This window comes from Hylobates moloch, unplaced genomic scaffold, assembly GCF_009828535.3.
Source record: "Hylobates moloch isolate HMO894 unplaced genomic scaffold, HMol_V3 SCAFFOLD_13, whole genome shotgun sequence".
NCBI lineage: Eukaryota > Metazoa > Chordata > Mammalia > Primates > Hylobatidae > Hylobates > Hylobates moloch.
This window is the reverse complement of record NW_026652288.1, coordinates 92,347,368-92,370,940: the sequence shown is the minus strand read 5'-3', so window position 1 is coordinate 92,370,940 and position 23,573 is coordinate 92,347,368. Positions and strand designations below refer to the sequence as shown.

The window sequence follows — 23,573 nt, the reverse complement described above, 5'->3', positions numbered from 1 at the left end:
TTTTTCAGTTTCCTTTTTGCTTTTAATATTATTCAGACTTTTTTTAAACACTCACATTTTATTTTTCCTATATGATATCTTTCCTTGCTTACACCAGTATATTAACTGATTAATTCCCAAATTGAAAATGAGATAAAATTTCATCTGTATTTACTTCTACTATTTTGTAGTTACGTATATTCAGCTTAGTAATCCAAATGAGTTTTATTTTGCTATATGGTATCAAGTATGAATCCAACTATTTTTTCTAAATATTCAAGTGATTATCACATCACAATTTATTGTCTGATATTTTACCTACTGATCTGAAATATGACCCCTTACTTGAATAAATTCTTAAATTTATTTTAAAAAAATCATAATAATATTTCCTCCACAAAACCATCTCTGATCATCCAGATGAAGTGTTCCCTTCCTCCTCTGAATAGCTAGCTACAGCTCACTGGATTTTACTACTACTCTATTGAACCATAATTATTTTTATATTTGGTCTTACCTTCCTATTTCATAGGTTTTAGAATCGTGGAGGGCAAAGATTATCTTATTTCCTAGAACACTATATCTCGCATTACACAACTGGAGAGAAGACTTAATATGTAAATACAGTTGAGAGAAGCTAAAAACAAGCAAACAACTGACAACCTCATTCATATTAAAGTGTAAGTAATTGATAATGGAGCCTTTTCCTATTTTGATAGAAGTACAAAGGGAAAAGGCAGACTAAAAGGGGAGAAGACAAAGAAAAGTTGGAACATGGCAACTTTCACTTTTACAATTTTTCCAAAATTTGTTCTATTGATCTATAGTAATAAATAGATACATAAAACTGAACAATATATGGAAGTATTCTGTGTATTTAAAAGAGAAAAAAGGAATAGGTGTTGCAAAAGAGAAAACTCTGTCAAAATTTTGTTTTGAGTTAAGGAGAAAATCTTTGTGGTTCAAATTTTCTCTTTGAAAACTATATGACCTTTTATATTTCCCCCTTTTGCCTTAGTTATGAAGCTCTCATCTAAATTTAGTACTCGTATTTAATAATCACACTAACATAGGTTCTAGGCATAACCTTTTTGCTTTCTGCCTTTACTCACTTTTACTTAAACAAATTTTGGAAGGAGATTGTCAATTATTATTATGATTATATTAAACTCTTACTTGCAGATAAAAATTTACCAACTTTTTTTCAACTCAGTTAATGGTATCATATTCCAATTAAATGCAGTCCATACTTGGCCAAATATACATTGGGAAATAAGGACAAGAGGTATTGCAACATTTTACATGGCTTTAAAAATATCCAATAAGTTCATTCATTCATTTATTCATCTGTTAAACAACTACTGAAGGCCCAATATGTGCATGGTCTTGTTCTGCTAACTGGAAATACGCAGGTATATAGAATAAATTATATGGCATCATAGAGTTAGACATTCAAATCAAAGTGACGGATAAACTACAATACCAACATTTATCAATAGAACAAAAGAATAAATGATATGAAGGAAAAAAAGGCCAGACTAAGAAATAAGAGTGGCATGGTGGTCAAAGTTTAAGTATAGAGTAAAATGAAATGAGAATGCAATTATCTGGCGGAAGAACTTTCCAGGAAGAAAGTACAGCAAGTTATAAAATCTTGAGATAGGAGCATGCTTACTATGTTCGAGGACAAGTAGAGGAGTGCAGCTGCAGCACAGTGAGTTTAAAAAAAAAAATGGAAGGAAACGAAGAAGGAACCAGGGACTAGACTCTGTACGTCTTTATGTCTTTGTAGATGACTGAAAAGACATGTTTTGGTCAAAGTGGTGATGGGAAGCTACTGAACAGTTTTAAGTGGGAGGGTAGTGTGATCTGATTTTAAGAGATCAATCTGGCTGCTCTGTGAAAACCATATTAAGAGTAAGAGCAGAAATGAGAGAACTCTTCAGAAAAGAATGCAATTGTCCAGACAAAAGATGATGGTGGCTTGGACTAATGAGAGAGATCTTGAAGGTAGGGATAAAACAGAACAGTCAAAGGATGACGATGTCAAGGCTTGTGGTGGTTGGATAGGTAGTGCCATTTAAAAAACTGCAGAATAATAAGAACTAGTAGTATAGTTTTCGAGGGGGAAAAAAATCAAGAGTCATATTTAAGATTCTTGTGAGATGACAAAGTTGAAATGTTGTACAAACAGCTGTACATGTGTGTTTGGAGTTCAAAGAATAGTTTTAGGATAAACATAAATTTGGGAACCATCATCATAGAGATGGTAACTTCAGTCTGCTGGATGGGATGAAATTACCTAAGGTGAAAGTATATATAGAAAAGAGATCCGAAGGACAAACATGTTACTTTGTTGAAATAAATGACATCTGTTTGTCATTTATTTCATCAAAGTAAATATTCATCAAGTGAATAATTATATGGAGTGATATAAATGCATTATCGACTGATATACACACATTTTAATCTCCAATGGAAGAGTGAAGAAAGTAAAATCGAACTTAGAGCTGTGGCCTAGTATTCTCTGACATGCAGATGCATAATTTAATTGTTAATCTATAGGCTCCTCTATCTTTCTTATGTATGCAATAAAGAATATACTTCATCCCAGAACTGTAAAATGTTTGTCAATTTTATTTCCATGTCAATTTATGCCTTATCCCTACATCTTATAAAATGAAATATTTACCACATTTACCTGAGAAAATTCAGTTAATTCTCTTGCAGGTAGAATGAATCATCTCTGTATAACTGAAACTCTGCCAAGACCTTTTTGAGAAGTAGTAGCTAAATCAACACGACATTTCTATGAATTTCTTTCTTATTCTATATGTTTATCTAATAACCTTGTTTCTCTATACCTAGATTTTAATGTCAATTCATGCTCTGATTGAAGCTTTTTCCCCTAGGGGGAAAATACATAAAAACCAACCTCATAAGAGAAAGTTTTAAACAGTAGAAAAGGACTATACTTTTTTTTTTTTTTTTTTGAGACAGGGTCTCACTCTGTCAACCAGGTGGGAGTACAGTGACATATAATCACGGTTCACGGCAGCCTCCACCTCCTGGGCTCAAGCGTTCCTCCCACCTCAGCCCACCAAGTAGCTGGGACCACAGGTATGTGCTACCACACCCTAATTTTTGAAGTACGTAATTTTTACTCACAAATGTTCACACCAGAAGTATATACTCTGCTCTCTATAAACAAATCTCTTTTGAATTGCATTTCTTTTACATATCACCAAACTCTACAAAGATGATCATAATTAAGAAATCTATTTCATATATAAATGGTCTATATATATATATAATACTTGTTTTTGGATGCTCTCTAGCTCTGTCAAAGGAACAACATATTTTAACGATGTTAATCATTCCATGAGTCATCAGGTACCTGAAATATAACAGAGTGGCTAATTCAGTTTAATCTTACTACATATCAGACAAATTTGCTGCTTTCTTATGGAAATTATTTTCACAACAATAAATGTTACTTTGGAGTGGAAATATTTGGCAACTTCTAAATGACTTGGAGGAAAATAAAAAAAGTATTTCATACCTGCTTTATGGCAGTTACTGTTATCACAAAGAATAATGGAAGTCCACTGGTAATTGGACTGGTAGGTGTATCAATCATAAGCTAGATTTACAAAAAAGAATACAGAATATTATATTTTTATACTGTGCACATCATACTATTAACATCTAAAATTTCACATTACACAGTGAGTATACTTTAGTTCACAATTTCCCTATTATGTGGGGTTGGAAGACTACTTAAATCTATTGCCTATCCACATACATGGCTAGACTGGACTCAGCAATTCTGCTTAAACACAAAGTTCTTCAATATTCGCCAAAGAGTGGAACTACAGCTACTCAGATCTCATTTCACATTTCTTTGCACATCCTGATAGATGCTGAAGACTCTGTCAGCAATTTTTACCCTTGGATTCAGAATGATATCAACACTAGGGAAAGAAAACTAGGAATGGGACTATGGAAAGAATTTTTTTCTATAAGTGATTTTGTTACATCCAACAGAGCCAGAGGTGGATAACTAGGAAAATGACGTTCCTTTACTCTGGATAGGCCCATTAAATTTGTTCTATTCCACAGACAAGCTGAATTCATCTAAGCTAGGGATTTCACAAATGTATGGATGTTACGTGGATATGGTTAGTATACATTTCTTGCTTTTCCAAGAAAGCCAAGCTAACGGTCTATGGGCACAAAATCAGAAGTTCCTTCTCTGTTCATGAAAGAAAGGAATTTTTTTTTTAAAAAAAGCAAATGTTTCCTAAAGCATTAAAATGATTACTTGACAAGTTTCAATTTTTCATTTGAAATCCCAGGTTCTACTGAGAGAAGAGTTCAGAGTTTATACATCTGATGCTACACTGAAATTGCAAGTTTTATTGGAAAAGAATAATTTCTTTAAAGGAAAATGGCAATCACTATTTTAAAATCTTGATTTATACTCAAGTTCTCTTCATTTTATATATATATATATATATATATATATATATATAATTTTTTTAAGCACAAGGTGAAAATTAAGAAACTGTCTAACAGCCTATAATAAACACAGACTTAAGCAAAGAAAATGGTCTCCTGGAAAAAAAAAACTTTACCCACAGTGATACTTAAAAATTACAATTCTTTTAAATAACTTAAATTTAAGTTAAATTTAAATTAAAAAATTAAAAGCCAAAGAAAAGTTTACTTTGTACAAAGATGATTCCACAGGCAGAAATGTACCAAAAACATGAACTACATATTAAAAGCCTAAACATTTATGTTCTGAGGCAGAATATCTGAAAGATATTAGGTTACATTCTTAGCTAAGATTATGGTTAATCTAAGTACTACAGCACATTATTGATGAAACAATATACAACTGATCTTAAAGTTTACAGGCTATTTCTTTTAGAAATCTAGATATGACAGATCATTGTATTCACTGAATACAATGCAGAAGCATTGCAGAAAAAATGGTCACATGGTCAAATGATTAACAACACAATGTAATTTTTCTTTGTTCTAAGACATATTTTTAGAAACTATGTTTACAAACTTAATATTGAGTAATAAAGCTTACCTGAACCAAAAATATAATAAGAAAATAAAAGTTTGCCACTCTTCTGAACTGTTCAAATAAATTTTTTGGAACAAAATTCCACACAGTGTACTAAAAAGAAAGAGAAGAGATCAATAAATTAATATTTAAAAATAATATCAAGTATATAGACATAATATTAAGAAATAAAGTAAAATCAGATTTACTAACCCCTTAGACAAAAATTCTGTAAGTCTATATGCTACAGAAACGATCTGGCTTTTAGAGTTCAGGACTTTTATTCTACTTCCCTTTTTTCTTCCTTTTACTATTTATTGGCAATTTTAGTATAATTTTGAAAAATGAAATAAGCTGAAACCCAACAATTTTGCTACTAAATTCTGGTTTTTTTAGAAGTTAGAGAAAGCAGATCTAAAACAACATTTTAATAACTTATTTTGGATTTTGGTATACAAAACTAAACCTAATACTAAAGATAAATATGAGTCGATAGAAATGCAGATACTAGATACAATTTATATTTTAGTTAGTTTAGCATCAGAAACAGAGGAAATAGTTTGTTTAGTATGAAATATGAGGAAATAACCTAGAATGTTAAAGAAATAAAAATGCTTTAGATAAGTGATCACTGCGATAACCACCAAGAAAATTTCATAAAGGATATGAAAATCTGTCACAATACCAATTTTAAAAGGTAAGACAGTATAGTACAACAGTTAAAAGCATAGATGCTTGGGGTTAAACTGCGGTGGCCCAAATCTTAATTTGTAATACTCACTAAATGACCTTGGACTTAATCTCTCCGTGTTCCACTTTGCTCCTCTATAAAATGAGGATAATATTAATCATATCTTATAGAGTTTCTATAAACATTAAATCAGCTAACATACTGAAGAAGCACTTAGGACAGAACCTGGCTCATACTAATTGCTATAAAAGTGCTTATTATTATTACTCAGCCCAAAAACCTATAATGCTGTATTACAAGGGGAGAATAATATGCTGCAAATTTTAATTTGTGTTACAACTCACAACATAACTTCATACATGAAACAGGGAAATTGATTTATAGAATTTTTACTTTATGTACATTCTCCCAGAAGAATATAAGATCCCTGAGGCCAGGGATATCATTTTATTTACTGTTCTATCTCTAGCACATATACTACTCCTTGGCACATAGGTGGAGATCAAATACTTTGCAGAATAGATTAATGAATAAATAAATATGGATGACAATGGGTTTTTTCTGATATAATATCCTGATCTCAGGCAATGAGGCCTCAATGGTTATTGACCAATTCAAGATTTTCAAAGAGGTACTTTACGTTACCTAGTGTCATGTCAGATGGCTCTAATTTTTGGATTTTCGTTGTCAAAAGTTAACTTCTTAATTAGCTATTTGAGACCTGAAACACTGTTTCCCACATGAACAACCTTATAAATAGAGTTAGGTTCCCAGAAAAGCCCCCAAAAGCCTATCTGACCCAGGGATACGGAAAGACTAGTCCAATACCAACAAACCTTCTTTCTTTGGTGAAATTATATTTTCAGTTTGAATCTGGAATATGTGAAACATATTTTCCCCGAGTAGTGGCAGCAGCAGTGGTTCCAGAATCTGAGGATGGGAAGTATGTTTAGGGCTCTAGAAAGAAGAGAGGTAGATACTTCCTGGAGCCAAAGGAAGTCAATGTTCAATGTATACACATGAGATGGTAATTGTGTGTCAAGTCACCTGCAGGTGATCTTAATTGGAATTAAAAATCAGTTATCAGAATATCTCCATATAACTTCTTCAGTCACCAAATGTATAATACCTTATAAGGAAGGTTGGAAGTCTCCTAAGTTTACAGCAATCTATTTGAAACGTAACAGCAACAATGTATTTTGTATTCCAGAATCCTGAAGAGAACAGCTATATAAATTGGCAGTAAAGTAATTGGTTTCAGGGTGTTTTCTTTGGCTAGTTCAATAATACAAGGAACAACTCAGAACAAATACAAATTTCATATGAAAACTAGCACATAAATGGTAGCAATTGTTTCTAGTTTTTCTGAGATACAAACATAATAGATTGTGAATGAGTCTAAATTCTGTGCTTGTCCTATTGTACAGAAAGGGAGAACTCTAGTAGCATAATATCAAACATTATGAAAATACTGCTAAGAAAATAATGTATTATGCTTTAAAGTTCTCTGTTATGTAATAATGGTTAAGATAAATGAATTAGAAGTGTAACTTCTCTATAGTCATATATGACTTTATAATTGACCTTATTTTCCTCCTAAGAAAACTAAAACATGGCTATAAAATTAAATATTTTGCAAGAAGGTTATTTTATTTTATTTTTTTTGAGACAGTCTCACTCTGTCTGCCCAGGCTGGAGTGCAGTGGCGCAATCTTGGCCCACTGCAACCTCCGCCTCCTGAGTTCAAGCAATTCTCATGTCTCAGACTCCTGAGTAGCTGGGACTACTTGCATGCACCACCAACCTGGCTAATTTTTCTGGTTTTTTTTTTTTTTTTTTTTTTTTTTAGACAGAGTCTCGCTCAGTCGCCCAGGCTGGAGTGCAGTGGCTCAATCCCGCTCACTTCAAGCTCCGCCTCCTGGGTTCATGCCATTCTCCTGCCTCAGCCTCCTGAGTAGCTGGGACTACAGGTGACCACCACCACACCCAGCTAATTTTTTTGTATTTTTTTTAGTAGAGACGGGGTTTCACCCTGTTGGCCAGGCTGTTCTCAAACTCCTGGCCTCAAGTGATCCGCCCACCTTGGCCTCCCAAAGTACTAGGATTACAGGAGTGTGCCACTGCACATGGCCAAAGAAAGCTTAAATTTAAGATAATGTAGTTACTATGGCCAATTAAAGATATACCACACAACCACAACATGCAAGACACTTCCACAATAAGAGAAACAGAAATAAGATGTTTAATATTAAGTAGAAGAGATTAAGAACAAAATATTAATAGCTGTATTCAAAGGTAAAGTATATGAAAAAAATTTAACAAAGACGGTCATATTTGACATGTGCTTTAAAAGAAGAACATTCAACAGGCTGAAAATCCAGAGCAAATAAGGGAGAACATTTCAGGAAGCTAGGACAGCATGAGCAAAGGGACAAGAAAAAAGCTCATCATGGCTTTGTGAGATAGAAAACAATGCAGTCTGGAAGGAGACCAAGAGAATAATAGGGGAGTGAAAGGTAGTAAAATGAGAGTAATGAGAAGCAGGCTTCACTTATGCTCAGGAAAAAAGTGACAGTATCTGTATAAATATTTACATTCTTGAAATTATGGTGAAAGATATGAATTCTACCTTTCTACAAAAACATAAAATCTACCATGTCCACAAATACATAAAATTTACATTTTAAAAATTGTGGCTAACAACATGAAATCAAAGCAAAGGCACAGTGGTAGGAAAGTTCAACATGAGTTTGTGGAATAACAGGCAATCTGTTTTGGAAGGAGTTTAAGAAAGCAATAGTGGCATAATAGGTAGTAATGAGAGAGACAGTCTTCATTTATGGTAAACATTTAAAAAGGCAATACTTCTTTAAACATCCACATTTTTAAAAATATGGTCAAAAACATTAAACCAAATACTTCTGTGTACAAAGACAGTCATATAAAGATACTTATTTAATCCCAAAAGCTTTCTAGGAGGACACTCAGTTTCCACTATTGACAAAGAAGTGGTCCTGTGGACTCCCAGCAGATAAGAATTATAAAGATTACATTTTAAAAACTATGTCAAATCCTGGAAAATGTCCAAAATATAGATGGAAACGGGAAGAGAGTTTAATCTCAAAAAACTGCAAATGGAAGAAGTATAAATTGTGAATTTTTGGCTTCTTAGCTTGGAGACAGTATCCACCTACCACACACGACAATGGCTGCAAAACAGCTGGGGAAAGCTACAGCCTCATCAACAACATGTGACCGAGATTAGAGTTCAGGGCTGGAAAAGCGGCTGGAAATGTAAGGGGAAAATACTGATTGTCAGAGAACCACACAAAAAAAACGGCTTATATTCAAAACATTAACTACACAATTCCAGGCTGACAGCTAAACTACGCACTAGAAAGGAATGAACTACTGATGCTAATACTTGCAACAACAAAAATGAACCTCAAAAGCATTATGTCACAAAAAAGAAGTCGGGCACAAAAGACTTGTGTTGTATTATATGAAATTCTAGAAAAGAAAAAGCTATAGTTACAGAAAGCAGATCAGTGGTTGCTAGTGCCTAGGGGGTAAGGAGGAGGGGGACCTGCCGCAAAAGGCCATCAAAGAATTTTTTGGAGCAATGGATATATTCTACATCTTGATTACGGCGGTGGTCAGATTTGTCAAAACTCATCAAACTGCACACTTAAAACTGATAAATTTTACTGTATGTAAATTATACCCTAGGTTAAAAAAAAAACCTAAAGTTTTCAAGAGCTTTTATTTCTTGCATAATTTATTAAGAACTGTGTCACTACAAACAAATGGATGAACATTCCATGGTCATGGATAGGAAGAATCAACATCGTGAAAATGGCCATACGGCCCAAGGTAATTTATAGATTCAATGCCATCCCCATCAAGCTACCAATGACTTTCTTCACAGAATTGGAAAAAACTACTTTAAAGTTCATATGGAACCAAAAAAGAGCCCCCATTGCCAAGACAATCCTAAGCCAAAAGAACAAAGCTGGAGGCATCACGCTACCTGACTTCAAACTATACTACAAGGCTACAGTAACCAAAACAGCATGGTACTGGTACCAAAACAGGGATATAGACCAATGGAACAGAACAGAGCCCTCAGAAATAATACCACATCTACAACCATCTGATCTTTGACAAACCTGACAAAAACAAGAAACGGGGAAAGGATTCCCTATTTAATAAATGGTGCTGGGAAAACTGGCTAGCCATATGTAGAAAGCTGAAACTGGATCACTTCCTTATAACTTATACAAAAATTAAGTCACGATGGATTAAAGACTTAAATGTCAGACCTAAAACCACAAAAACCCTAGAAGAAAACCTAGGCAATCCCATTCAGGACATAGGCATGGGCAAGGACTTCATGTCTAAAACACCAAGAGCAATGGCAACAAAAGCCAAAATTGACAAATGGGATCTAATTAAACTAAAGAGCTTCTGCACAGCAAAAGAGACTACCATCAGAGTGAACAAGCAACCTACAGAATGGGAGAAAATTTTTACAATCTACCCATCTGACAAAGGGCTAATATCCAGAATCTACAAAGAACTTAAACAAATTTACAAGAAAAAATCAATCCCATCAAAAAGTGGGCGAAGGATATGAACAGACACTTCTCAAAAGAAGACACTTACGCAGCCAAAAGACACATGGAAAAATGCTATCACTGGCCATCAGAGAAATGCAAATCAAAACCACAATGAGATACCATCTCACATCAGTTAGAATGGCGATCATTAAAAAGTCAGGAAACAACAGATATTGGAGAGGATGTGGAGAAATAGGAACACTTTTACACTGTTGGTGGGACTGTAAACTAGTTCAACCATTGTGGAAGACAGTGTGGCGACTCCTCAAGGATCTAGAACTAGAAATACCATTTGACCCAGAGATCCCATTACTGGGTATATATCCAAAGGATTATAAATCGTGCTACTATAAAGACAGATGCACACGTATATTTACTGTGACACTATTCACAATAGCAAAGACTTGGAACCAATCCAAATGTCCATCAATGATAGACTGGATTAAGAAAATGTGGCACATATACACCATGGAATACTATGTGGCCATAAAAAAGGATGAGTTCATGTCCTTTGTAGGGACACGGATGAAGCTGGAAACCATCATTCTGAGCAAACTATCGCAAGGACAGAAAACCAAACATCGCATGTTCTCACTCATATGTGGGAACTGAACAGTGAGAACACTTGGACACAGGATGGGGAACATTACACACTGGGGCCTGTCGTGGCGTGGGGGCAGGAGGAGAGATAGCATTAGGAGATATACCTAATGTAAATGACGAGTTAATGGGTGCAGCACACCAACATGGCACATGTATACATATGTAACAAACCTGCACATTGTGCACATGTACCCTAGAACTTGAAGTATAATAATAATTAAAAAAAAAAAAAAAAGACCTGTGTCACTAATCTAAAGTTCATCCATTATCCTGGATTCTGACATCTCCTCTTCCTACTTTTTGCTTTAGAACCATCATCCAAAATGAGAGATGGCACTAAGGGTATGTTACACACATAAAGAATGAGAAGGCAGCAATATGGGGCAGGGCAAAGAACTGCTGACCTAAGACAACATCCTTGGGAAAGATGAGGTTAGGATTAGAGAAAAGATGTTAGTTGCTTTGGAAGAGAGGGAAGAAGCAATGCAAAGATGCTTCTTAAGGTGCCCTTTCAGGCAATAGTTACGATATAAGGAAAACTTTACCCTCAGTCTCTTTGACTCATATCCTCCTATAACTGTACCGTCCAAGCCACTAGTCACATGTAGCTACTGACATTTAAATAAAAATTAAATTAAACTTCAGTTCCTGAGTTGCACTAGCCATATTTCAAGGCCTTGATAATCTTGTATAGTTTATTGGCCATCATACTGGACAATTCCATCATGACAGAAAAGTCTACTGCAAAGTACTATTCTACAGTCTTTAGCTTCAGAATAACCTAAGACAACTTAAAAATGCCACAAGAAAAAATGAAACAAGGAAGAATATATAAGAGTGAAGCTGTACTTTGGCACCATAAAATGTGTACAAATGAGTGATAAAATTGGAGGAAGCAGGCTTTAAAGCAACACAGAACTGAGTTTAAATTCCAATCTATGGCCGGGTGCGGTGGCTCATACCTGTAATCCCAGCCCTTTGGGAGGCCGAGGTGCGTGGATCATGAGGTCAGGAGTTCAAGACCAGCCTGGCCAGGGTGGTGAAATCCCATCTCTACTAATAATACAAAAATTAGCTGGGCTTGGTAGCAGGTACCTGTAATCCCAGCTACTTGGGAGGCTGAGGCAGAGAATGGCTTGAACCCAAGAGGTGGAGGTTGCAATTGGCTGAGATTGCACCACTGCATTCCAGCCTGGGTGACACAGCGAGACTCTGTCTCAAAACAAAAACAAAAACAAAAATCCAATCTAGCCATTTACTAGTGAGCAACCTTGGGAAAATTATTCCATTTCCTAGCACTTCAATTGAGGAAACTGATTTAAAATCAGTATAACACTGCTTTGTAAAATAGATTTCATAAAAGCTATCTCATAGGGTTGTCGTAAGGATTAAATGATATGAGAAGTACTTAATATAGTTTCTGGTACATAGCATAAATATTAGTTCCTTAGTTTACTAGCAACTAAAGATAATTTTTTGGCATGTGGGCTACTGGTATCAGCAATTAGCCACTCCCTGTATTCTACAGTTAACCATTTTGGTTAAGATAAATCCACCACCATTTTCTTGAATTTGTAACGATATAAATAAACATATACACACACATATAATCACTTTTAAAAATAAAATTATCCATATCTACAGTTTTAATAATAATTTTTTTTTGAGACATGGTCTCACTCTGTTGCCCAGGTTGGAGTGCAGTGACACAATCACAGCTCACTGAAGCCTCGACTTCCCAGGCTGAAGCCAGCCTCCAGAGTAGCTGTCAGTACTCTGGTGTGCCACCAGGCCTGGCTAATTTTTTGATTTTTTTGTAGAGACAAGGTCTCATTATGTTGCCCACACTGGTCTCAAACTCCCGGGCTTAAGCGATCCTCTCGCCTTGGCCTCCCAAAGTGCTGGGATTATGGGTATGAGCCACTGCACCTGGCTAACAATAAAAATTTTAATTCTTACCTTAGATGAAATGATCCTGTTATCTATAAATTTCTGAGGTGTGTAAAGGCCATTCTGAGGAAACCTGTTGGCTACGTAGATGGTTCTTGTGTCACTCTGATGTGGTGGGTCAAAACCCTAAGACCAATCAAGCAAGAGAAAAAGAAATACTAGTCAACCAGGTTAGTTATGATACTTTACTGTTAGCTTTATTTAGCTGGTCAGATTACATATATTACTATTGCCCTTAAAATGCATATAGACTCAATATATTTAATTAGAAGAGCTATGCCACCTATTTTTTTTTCTTTCACAGGTAAACAGGTACATTATCTCCAGATAGAAACTTAACTAGGTAATGCCCTTAGTAATGAAAAACAGTTCATTCTCTGTCAGAAATACTACTATATTGAAAAAAAAATCATATGGGAGACCTATAGAAGTATTTGAGGACAAATTTTCTATCCCTACTGCATTCCTTCCCTTTCATTTCTGTGGATGGATTTCTACTCAGTGATGTGGAAGTCCTGTGTAGCTACAGCCTAGTAAGCACCTACCACATCTGATGGCAAAGGTTTATATTTATTTTACGTTTTCCATCCCCAGACTGACTTGGTTGCAAAGACCTTTGTTCCCAGATGACTTACAGTGCATTAGGCAGGGTCTTGCCCAGACTCATTCCACACAATCACTTATTTGTGCCATTATAGTATCAATTGACTTACTGAAATAGAGATATGAATATGCTGTAATTCCTGGCCTTCAGGAACTCATATCCTGACCTCAGATTTAGAAGACCATCTGTCAAGGCATATTAGTAATCACCTCCAGTAGAAAAGATTTCACGGGCAACAAGAACACTGAAACTTTATTCTTAGAGGACTGTACTTCCACTTCCACAGTTGCAAGTGAATCTTCAAGACACCTTTAACATTTGGCATATTGTCTAGGGTTTTGAAATATAAGAAGAAAGAAAAAAAGACTCTTTTGGCAGATCTTGGGAACTCACTGATAGGCTGAAAGCAATATCCAAATGAAAGACCTTCTTTCTTTGGTTCTAACAGGAAAATGATTCAAAACTCCTTAGGTTTTTTTCTTTCTTTCTTTCTTTTTTAAATAGTGGTCATGGGCTATTTACTAGTACTACTAAGTAGTTATTAAAAGGTCAATAAAACTTGGTTATTCATAAGCTACGATGATCCATTTTTAGATATTAGTAAAGGCTCTAATTTAGTAACCTGCTACGTAAGTAATCTGGCTACCATTCAACGCTTAGCATCCTTGTAACATTTCCATTAAGCACAGACATACACGAATAGTGGGAGATCCCATGTAACCTAGACAGATATTTTGCTTAGTTCATTGGAATATTAAGTGTTATGTATGGTATTCAACTGTTACTATTCTCGATTTTAAAGTTTTATTCTGTGATCTCAGAAACAGCTAGTACAGGACTGTACAAATGCATTTGTATGCATCATAACAAACATGTTTATTTGTTCGGACTATTTAAAGTCCTAAGATTTTTCTACCCTGCTTTTGCAACACTTTGCAATAGTGATGAACATACTTTGTAAATGCGAATATGGCATTATGTGTCTGATTTCAAAAGCAGTCTCTTTAAGGAAAAAATACGGTGGCATAAATATTTATTTTCCTCATAAGGTGTCTTTAAAATTTTTCACAATTTGGTAAATAAATGAATAAGTGAACAAATGAATGAACGAATAGTTTCAAGACTACTCCTTTAGTCTAGGGCTGTATTTCTCAACAGAGGTCCACAGGAAGTTTACCTATAAACAGGTATCTGGAGCATTAGACTGCAGGAGGCATATTTATTCAGCATCCGCTCCATAAACATGTTAACATCTCCCCCCATACACTAGCTCCTGCCTCTTAATATGCTTTCTGCCATCTTTCTCTCCAGCATCACTCTGCTTTCAGCTCAACTCAACAGATTCAGATGGACACCTTTTTAAGAGCCTGTTAAAACAGATAAAATATTACTAATATGTTATTACTTCTCTTTAACACTAATTTAAACACTGATTTATAGCTTCTGGGATAAAGTTTTTTTAAAAAAGAAAGTAAATTTCAGGGCCTCAAACAATACATAAATCTTTAAGATGTCAAGACAACTGAGACTGAGAACCACTTAAAGAAAAGTTTATTTGTTTTTTCTTTTTTTGAGATGGAGTTTCGCTCTGTCGCCCAGGCTGGAGTGCAGTGGCGCAGTCTTGGGTCACTGCAAACTCCGCCTCCCGGGTTCACGCCATTCTCCTGCCTCAGCCTCCCGAATAGCTGGGACTACAGGCGCCCGCGACCACACCCGGCTAATTTTTTGCGTTTTTAGTAGAGACGGGGTTTCACTGTGTTAGCCAGGATGGTCTTGATCTCCTGACCTCGTGATCCGCCCGCCTCAGCCTCCCAAAGTGCTGGGATTACAGGCGTGAGCCACCGCACCCGGCCTTTTAAAGAAAAGTTTAATTTTTTGCTAAATTCTCACCAAGACTAGAATTTATGTACATCTAAAGTTAAGAAACAAAAAAAAGAGACCCAAAATAACAGCAAGATAACTACAGCAACACCTCAGTTATGACTAGAATTTATATTAACATATAAATGCACATACTTTATATGAAGCAAATGCTCATCATTTCCCATTTACCTCTACTGGATGATAAGAACCAATGACCACATACTAAAATTTTGGAACTCCTGAGGGTTCTATAATTATTTCAAAGGGATATATTAAAATGTTCCCCCTGGCCAGGGGCGGTGCCTCATGCCTGTAATCCCAGCACTTCGGGAGGCTGAGGCAGGCAGATCATGAGGTCAGGAGATCGAGACCATCCTGGCCAACATGGTGAAACCCCGTCTCTACTAAAAATTAAAAAATTTGCCAGGTGTGGTGGCACGCACCTGTAGTCCCAGCTATTTGGGAGGCTGAGGCAGGGGAATTACTTGAACCCAGGAGGTGGAGGTTGCAGTGAGCCAAGATCGCGCCACTGCACTCCAGCCTGGCAACACAGCAAGACACTGTCTCCAAAAAAAAAAAAAAAAAAAAAAAAAAATTCCCCCCAAAATATATTATAAATTAAACTGAATTTTAAAAAGCCTATAGAGCAATTCTATATTCCAATTAAAAATAAGATGACAAATCTAAAAGGAGAATGACAAACTTTTCCATATTCCCAATGATGATATAATATCTACCTATGCATTCTGAGGTTTTTCATCAATTCACATAATCTCATTCAATCATATTATAGTCAATGGCATGCATTTGCGGGCACGTACATGTGTTATTTTCTTTCATATGCAAAATAGGTGAATTTAATATACATGTCTATAGTATAAGTATGGCCAAATGTCCCTTACGGATATTAAACCTGTAACTTTAGTTCATTAGTATTTAATATCAACTTTGCTGCAACAAATTAAACTAGCCACAACCTAAATAAAAAGAACAAAACTATCCAAAAATGAAGAAAGTGACTTAGAGCAGGATCCATAAATGGGCTTCAGTTCCATGAATCCCTGAAATTGTGTGCAAATTTGCATATATGTGCATTTTTCTGATAAGCGTGTACATAGGTTTCATGAGCTTTGCATGATGAAAAGAAGCTTAAAAGTACTTAACTTAAAATCTTGCTTTGTAATTAGTTCTCTAGCTTGAAATTCTATATTTAAAACTACCTCAAGAGAATCTTTATGTTTCAGTAACACCTTTATCTTCTTTAACAGGAGTCAAAACAAACTATTAACAAAATTATTTGTGTAACTACACGTTTAGTATGAAGTTCAAGCATAGTTTCACACTATTCTATTAAGCATTATCAGCAATTCTATGACACTGGAGAGGAAATATAATCTGAACTCTCTAATTACTAGGTCAAGGCTACATGGCAAGGTTCAGAAACCTTTGGCACATAATACATTTTCTCTTGTTATCCCAGGCTACTCATTCACACCCTCAACCCCTTGATGCTTGCCTGCTCCTTTCTTCTCTGATTTTATCTTGTCCCGGGCAAAGGAACTGAGATAGATCAATGCTATTCCAGCCACCCTGGTTTTATGTTAACGTCTACTAAAAAGTAGAGTTTAGGTATTGTAGGCACACAAATTTAAACTATTTGAAAGCTATTATATTCTTAAAAATTATGAAATTCAAAATCCCTTTTTTTCTTATTGGATTTGTGAGCATATGTTAAAGCCATAGGTACTCAAAAAAAAAAGTGGGTGAATATTTAAAGGGGAAAAAGTCTCATGATGACAGATAGAGGAAGTACTGTTAATACACAAGACAGGATTGATTTGAACGAGACTCCTCTTGTAACCAAACTGAATGAGACCTGGAGAAATCAAACCAGCAAACAGCTATATCAATTTTAGCAGGAGGTCTCTGGCATAAAACAATACTTAGGAATGAATCTCAACATTTTCCATTTCAGGCCAAGTATATTAGCCTCTGCATTATCTTAAAATCCCAAAGATTTTTATAAGCATTACAAATAAAAGAGCTAAGAAGAGACTAAAACTATAGTTATGAATAATTTAATTAGTCATACTTCTTTAATATAAGTAAGAAAACATCATCCTTAGAGTTCACAGCGCCTTCTAGCATTCCTACATATGATCTATTTGCTCTATAACAGAAGGAAAAAGCATCAAAACAAACAAAAGACCTCAAAACAACAAAAACAAAAAGCAGCTTCAGGGTCAAAACTGTATTAGGTTATTAAAATAAATGAACAGAATTTTATTTAGATCACATTCATGACAGAAAGTGATTTTTGCTGGCTATAGGTTTCAAAGTATACAGGCACATGAAAATGCCTAGGAAAAAAAAATATGCTTCTGGGGAAGAATTATTTAATGCCTTTTACTGAAACCTACAAAGTTAATTGTGAATTACTGTTTCGTAGACATAAACTTTCAATAAAATATACCTATTCAGTAAAATATACCTATATAAAGGTACCATCAGGGTAAGATAATGTGACACTGTTAACAGACCAGAGTAAGGTGATAGAGAAAAATTTAAAACACCCACAATGTAAACAGTTATAATTTACCTTAGCTTTTTGCTTTGTATTACATAACTTTCACTTCAGGATTTAAGTTAGTTTGCCATCTATCAGACCAGTCCGGTCTTCCAAGAACCCTGGCTTAGTGCAGGGGTGAGTTGGGACTGGATTTTTTCAAGCTGTAGGATATAAAATCTAGAGTAATCTTAGCGAAAGATAACTCAAAAATTCTCAAATCATTTGCCAAAGTTTTACTAAAGGTAGCTCATCTCTTATAGGTTGTAATATTACTTCCCAAACTTGATTTCCTATTCCAACACTGGCTCCAAGAAAAGCCTACTCATCCTTCATTTTTCAGCAAGAGTTTCCTTCTCAGTGGAGCTTTAGCTGATGCCGCTCATTCCCCAGAGACAAAGGAAGGCATGTGTTATGTACTACTCCCACCAAACCTTTTATACAGTTCCGGTATAGATTTCATTACACTGAATTGTAATTGCTTGTCTCTGTATCTACCTCCCCCTCCAGACTGTAAGATTCTTTTGAGATCAGGTCTTGCTCGGTCACCCAGACTGGAGTGCAGTGGTGTATTCACGGCTCACTGCAGCCTCAACTTAACAGGCTCAAGCGATCCTCTCATTTCAGCCTCCCAAGTAGCTGGGACTACAGATGCACACCACCATGCCCAGCTAACTTTTAAAATTTTTTGTAGATATGGGGTCTCACTGTGTTGCCCAGGCTGGTCCCAACCTCCTGGGCTCAAGCAATCCTCCTTCCTCAATCTCCCAAAGTGCTGGGATTACAGGTGTGAGCCACTGTGCTCTGCTCAGATTGTAAAATTCTTAAGGGCAGCACGTGCTTAGATGTCTGACACAAATTAATTCTTTAAAGAATATTTACTCAATGGATTAAATTCTCTAGTTTTCACATTCTGCGTTTGGCTTTAAAATATCACTAAAGGCTGGGAACAGTGGCTCACGCCTGTAATCTCAGCACTTTGGGAGGCTGAGGTGGGTAAATTACCTGAGGTCAGGAGTTTGAGACCAGCCTGGCCAAAATGGTAAAACCCCATCTTTACTAAAAATACAAAAAAAATTAGCCGGGTGTGGTGGTGCATGCCTGTAATCCCACCTACTTGTGAGGCTGAGGCAGGAGAATCGCTTAAACCTGGGACGCGGAGGTTGCAAGTGAGCCAAGATTGCACCATTGTACTCAGGCCTGGGTGACAAGAGCAAAACTCGTCTCAAAATAAATAAATGAATAAATACATAAACATAAAATATCACTAAAAATAAATGTCAGCCAGGCGTGGTGGCTCACACATGTAATCCCACCACTTTGGGAGACCAAGGCAGGTGGATCACTTAAGCCAGGAGTTCAAGAACAGCCTGGGCAACATGGGAAAACTCTGTCTCTACAAAAATAGAAAAATTAGCTGGGAGGGGTAGCATGTGTCTATAGTTCCAGCTACTCGGGAGGCTGACACAGGAGGGTCCCTTGGGTCCAGGAGGTCAAGGTTGCAATGAGCCATAATAATGCCACTGCACTCTAGCCTGGGCAATAGAGTAAGACCCTGCCTCAAAAAAATAAAAAATAAAAATAATAAAAAACAAATGTCTACCAAACTGAATTTAACTTTTATGTTATTTAATTTGGAAATGGAAAAAATTTTAAAGCGGTTCTGTAGAGTGAAATATACCATACTAGTATAAGAGGGGCTAGCAGGAAACTTTTTATTCTGGTGTTCCTAAATATGTCTTATTCTTATCAAAGCTATTTATTACAGTTTTACAGTTGGTGGCGATCCATTCCTGAAGGTCAAAGAAATCAACTTCCATTAGGGGAATACAAATCAAAACCACAAGGAGATAACACTTCACATCTATTAACAAAGTTATTACAAAAACAAAACAAAACACCCCACAAAACAGAAAATAAGTATTGGCAAAAATGTGGAGAAACTGGGACCCTTGTGCATTGCTGGGGGGAATGTAAAATGGTGAAGCTACTGTGGAAAATGGTATGGCAGTTTCTCAAAAAATTAAACACAGAATTAACATAAGATCCAGCAATTCTACTTCTGGGTATATACTTCAAAGAAGTGAAAGAAGGAGCTGGAAGAATATTTCTACACCCATGTCCACAGCAGCATTATTCACAATAGTCAAAAGGTGGAAGCAACCCAAGTGTTCATCTACTGATGAATGAATAAACAATATGTGGTATTATACAGGCAATGAAATATTACACAGCATTAAAAAGGAAGAAAATGTTGGCACATGCTGCAATATGGATCAACCTTAAGGACATTATGCTAAGTAAAATACGCCAGTCACAAAATGACAAATATTGTAGGATTCCTCTTATATAAGGAATAAGAGTAGTTAAATTCATAAGACAGAAGCAGAAAGTGGTTGCCAGGGGTTGAGTAAGGAAGGGAATGGCAAGTTTATGAGTACAGAGTTTCGGGTTGGGAAGATAAAAAAGTTCAAGAGATGGATGATGGTAATGATTATATAACAATGTGAATATACTGAACGCCACAGAACTGTACACTTAAAAATGGTTAAAATGGTAAATTTTATATTATGTGTATTTCACACAATTTTTAAAAATCAACTTCATTCATTTGGGACTTCACTATGGATTTTCTGCATCAGGCAAGTCCTATTTGGCCATAATTCAACCATGATAGTAAATATCCCTTATATGCTGGACTGGTAGTTTCCATGTATGGAAACACAGAGGTATTTATGATAAAAATAAATGTGTAAGGTTTAGTTTACATCAAATTTAAAGATCACAGGTTTTAGTAAGGGAGAATTTAAGGTTTCTATAAGCAAGAACGCTAAATTCGAGTTCTTTAATTTGCCTATCCAGTTAACCACTGTCTGGATAAGGAGTGAAACTAGTAAATTTTATAGCTGCAGTATCCAGATTGGAGATAAACGGGTAAAAATACATTTCCACTCATATCTAAAACACTTCTGAGCTTCCTCCTTCTCCCCCAACAATCATAAACAAAAATGGCAATGAAAATGGCTTTCTAAATCCTCCCTGGCATATCAGCAACAGCTGGCTACAACTCTGCAAAGAGGCTGGAGACACAGTCAATGAATAAACATATCTTTTTCACAATATCTTCAGTTTACTATTTAAAAAACATACCAGTCACAAATGTATACCACAAAATTCTAAACAACATTTAAAAATGTATTGAGGTACAAAAAGATGTCCTGGGTGAATCCTATTTGGTTATTTAGACAAGAATTAACACAAAAAAAAGTAAAAAAAAAAAAAAGTAGAAAAAAGGTGGATGGAAGATATGCAATTGTGCTATTAATTTTACATGCTGGAAATCTGTTTTCAGTAATGTCTGAGCCAAGAAACCATTACTAAATAAATAACAGCAGCAGCAGCAACAATAAAAACCAACTACCTTGTACCAGTCTCACCACAATCTACTTGTCCTACTTTTCATCTTGCCATAATCATAAACACTTTTAATGTTTCTCAAAATACATAATGCTCTTACCTACAATGAAAGTATATGCTGTTCCTGTTATCAGATACGTACAGTGTAATATAAACAATTTACATTGGGCAAACCAACCAAAATAATAATATCACTGAAATAATGTTCCCGAATAATCATATACTTACTGTTCTACAGGCTTTTCTATCCACCTATTATTTTCTGATTGGTTGCTTAAGTGTGTTTCCCTATTCTCATATAGAAAACTGTATGTACCAGTTCTATTATAGCTAAGAGGTGTATGCCTCAAAGTCAAAACTCCTTTTGGGGGGATGAGCCAAAGGAAGGAAGGTGGACTTCTAGGGAACTTTTCAGAAATAAGGTTGGTATTGATTTTCACAATGACTGGGGGGGTGCCAGTGGCATTTAGTTACTGGGTGGGTGAGGCAGAAATATTAGACATTCTGCAATGGATTGCAGAGTCTTGCCAATGAAGAACTGTCCTATGAGCATCACAACTTCCAGATGCCATGTCCGCAAAAATCCCTTTGAAATAATCCAAACCTTCTATTTAAACATAAACAAAAAAATTTTATATGGATTTATGAATTTTCCAGGAATGTAATTACCAGGAAAATTGAAGAAAGATTATACTTTTTGTCAGAACTTTTATGAAGTGGTGTTTACTGTTTCAGAAAATCACATCACCAATGAAAATGTTATGAGTCACCATAACAATATATTTTTAGCAGTATATTTTAGAGCCAGAGCATTCACAATGACTTCAGCATCTGATTATTCATTATGTCTGGTGTAGTCATGATTGTTTACATACTGAAATAGATTTTATTTAACATAAATGTATTCATTTATTTTTCCTTCATATGACAATTAGGGTGGTAATGTGGATTTTTAAAAAAATTGCTTGTATAAGCAAGTTATTTAAATTTTATTTCGGGATTTTAAAAAGGAAGAAATATTTATAAAATATTTGATAGGAACAGGGGAAATACATCTGACAGCGCTGAGAATCAACTATGTACTTGGATGTTAAAATGTAAGTTATACCACAAGTATTCACTATCTCTCAAGTTAGAAGGTGCTGCTTATCTCACATGAGCAGTACAGACAGTACTCAAACCAGGAAACTACTGTACAACAAGTATTTCCAACTACAGATTTAAAAATAGGATAAAGTATAGGTAAAAACATTCTCAACAGTAACAGCACAAAAAATATACTGAGGTCAAAGAATAAAGATGCTAGGTGAATCCTATTTATTTAGAAAAGAATAGACACAAAGGTAGAAAAAAGTAGGGTGGGAGGAAGATGCACAATTGTCTAATTAATTTTATATGTCAGAAATGTGTTATCAAGAACCTGGGAAATATGCTTCGAAAGAAAGTAAAGCATGTCTACACAGGGTAAAAAGAAAAAAAAAAGACTCAGTAAATCCCAAACTACTGCTATGAAAATTAAACTTTAAGCAGAGAAATGATTACTTAGCATCACTGGATCACACTAACATAATTCTGAAAAATGTATTTATTTATTTTGAGATGGAGTCTTGCTCCATCACTCAGGCTGGAGTGCAGTGGTGCCATCTCGGCTCACTGCAACCTCCGCCTCCTGGGTTCAAGCGATTCTCCTGTCTCAGCCTCCTGAGTAGCTGGGATTACAGGCACCCACCACGATGCCAGGCTATCTTTTGTATTTTTATCAGAGATGGGGTTTCACCATGTTGGCCAGGCTGGTCTTGAACTCCTGATTTCAAGTGATCTGCTCGCCTCGGCTTCCCAAAGTGCATGAGCCACCGTGACCGGCTGAAAATGTATTTTTAAAAAACAAAAGAATTTTAGCTTATTTTCAGTTATTTCAAAAAGCAGCTCATTTACTCTGCATAATAACTAAGAAAGTTCTACTGCTGATCGGCAATTGTTGCCTTTTAATATCTTCCTGTATTCAATTTTTTAAAAATGTACTTTAGCAACCAATCAAAGAGTACTTACTGAATACTTACTATGTGCCTTGTAATGTGCTAAGCACTAATGATGATGAAAGAAATACATGACTTAGTCCCTGCCCATATGGAATTGATGAAATCTTAGTGATTTATGCCTTAAGCTATTTCATCTCAGATGCTTAAGATCAAATCAGGATT

At 35.5% G+C, this 23,573-nt stretch overlaps 1 protein-coding gene across 9 annotated transcripts in view; it reads right to left on the bottom strand.

The window, feature by feature from the left end:
- Positions 1–23,573, bottom strand: part of ATP11B (ATPase phospholipid transporting 11B (putative)) — a 130,714-nt gene that overhangs the window by 89,333 nt on the left and 17,808 nt on the right. For 8 of the 9 annotated variants that reach the window (XR_009209508.1, XM_058427028.1, XM_058427029.1 and 5 more), the window contains 3 exons: positions 12,932–13,048; positions 5,084–5,173; positions 3,542–3,622 (listed from right to left, as the gene is read on the bottom strand). Coding sequence is in view for 7 of the 9 variants with exons in the window: in XM_058427028.1 (XP_058283011.1) it covers positions 3,542–3,622; positions 5,084–5,173; positions 12,932–13,048 (288 nt within the window). In the remaining 2 variants the exon portion in view is untranslated. Of the gene's footprint in view, positions 1–3,296; positions 3,421–3,541; positions 3,623–5,083; positions 5,174–12,931; positions 13,049–23,573 lie in introns of those variants that run through there. The other variant, XM_058427030.1, reaches the window with a different exon arrangement.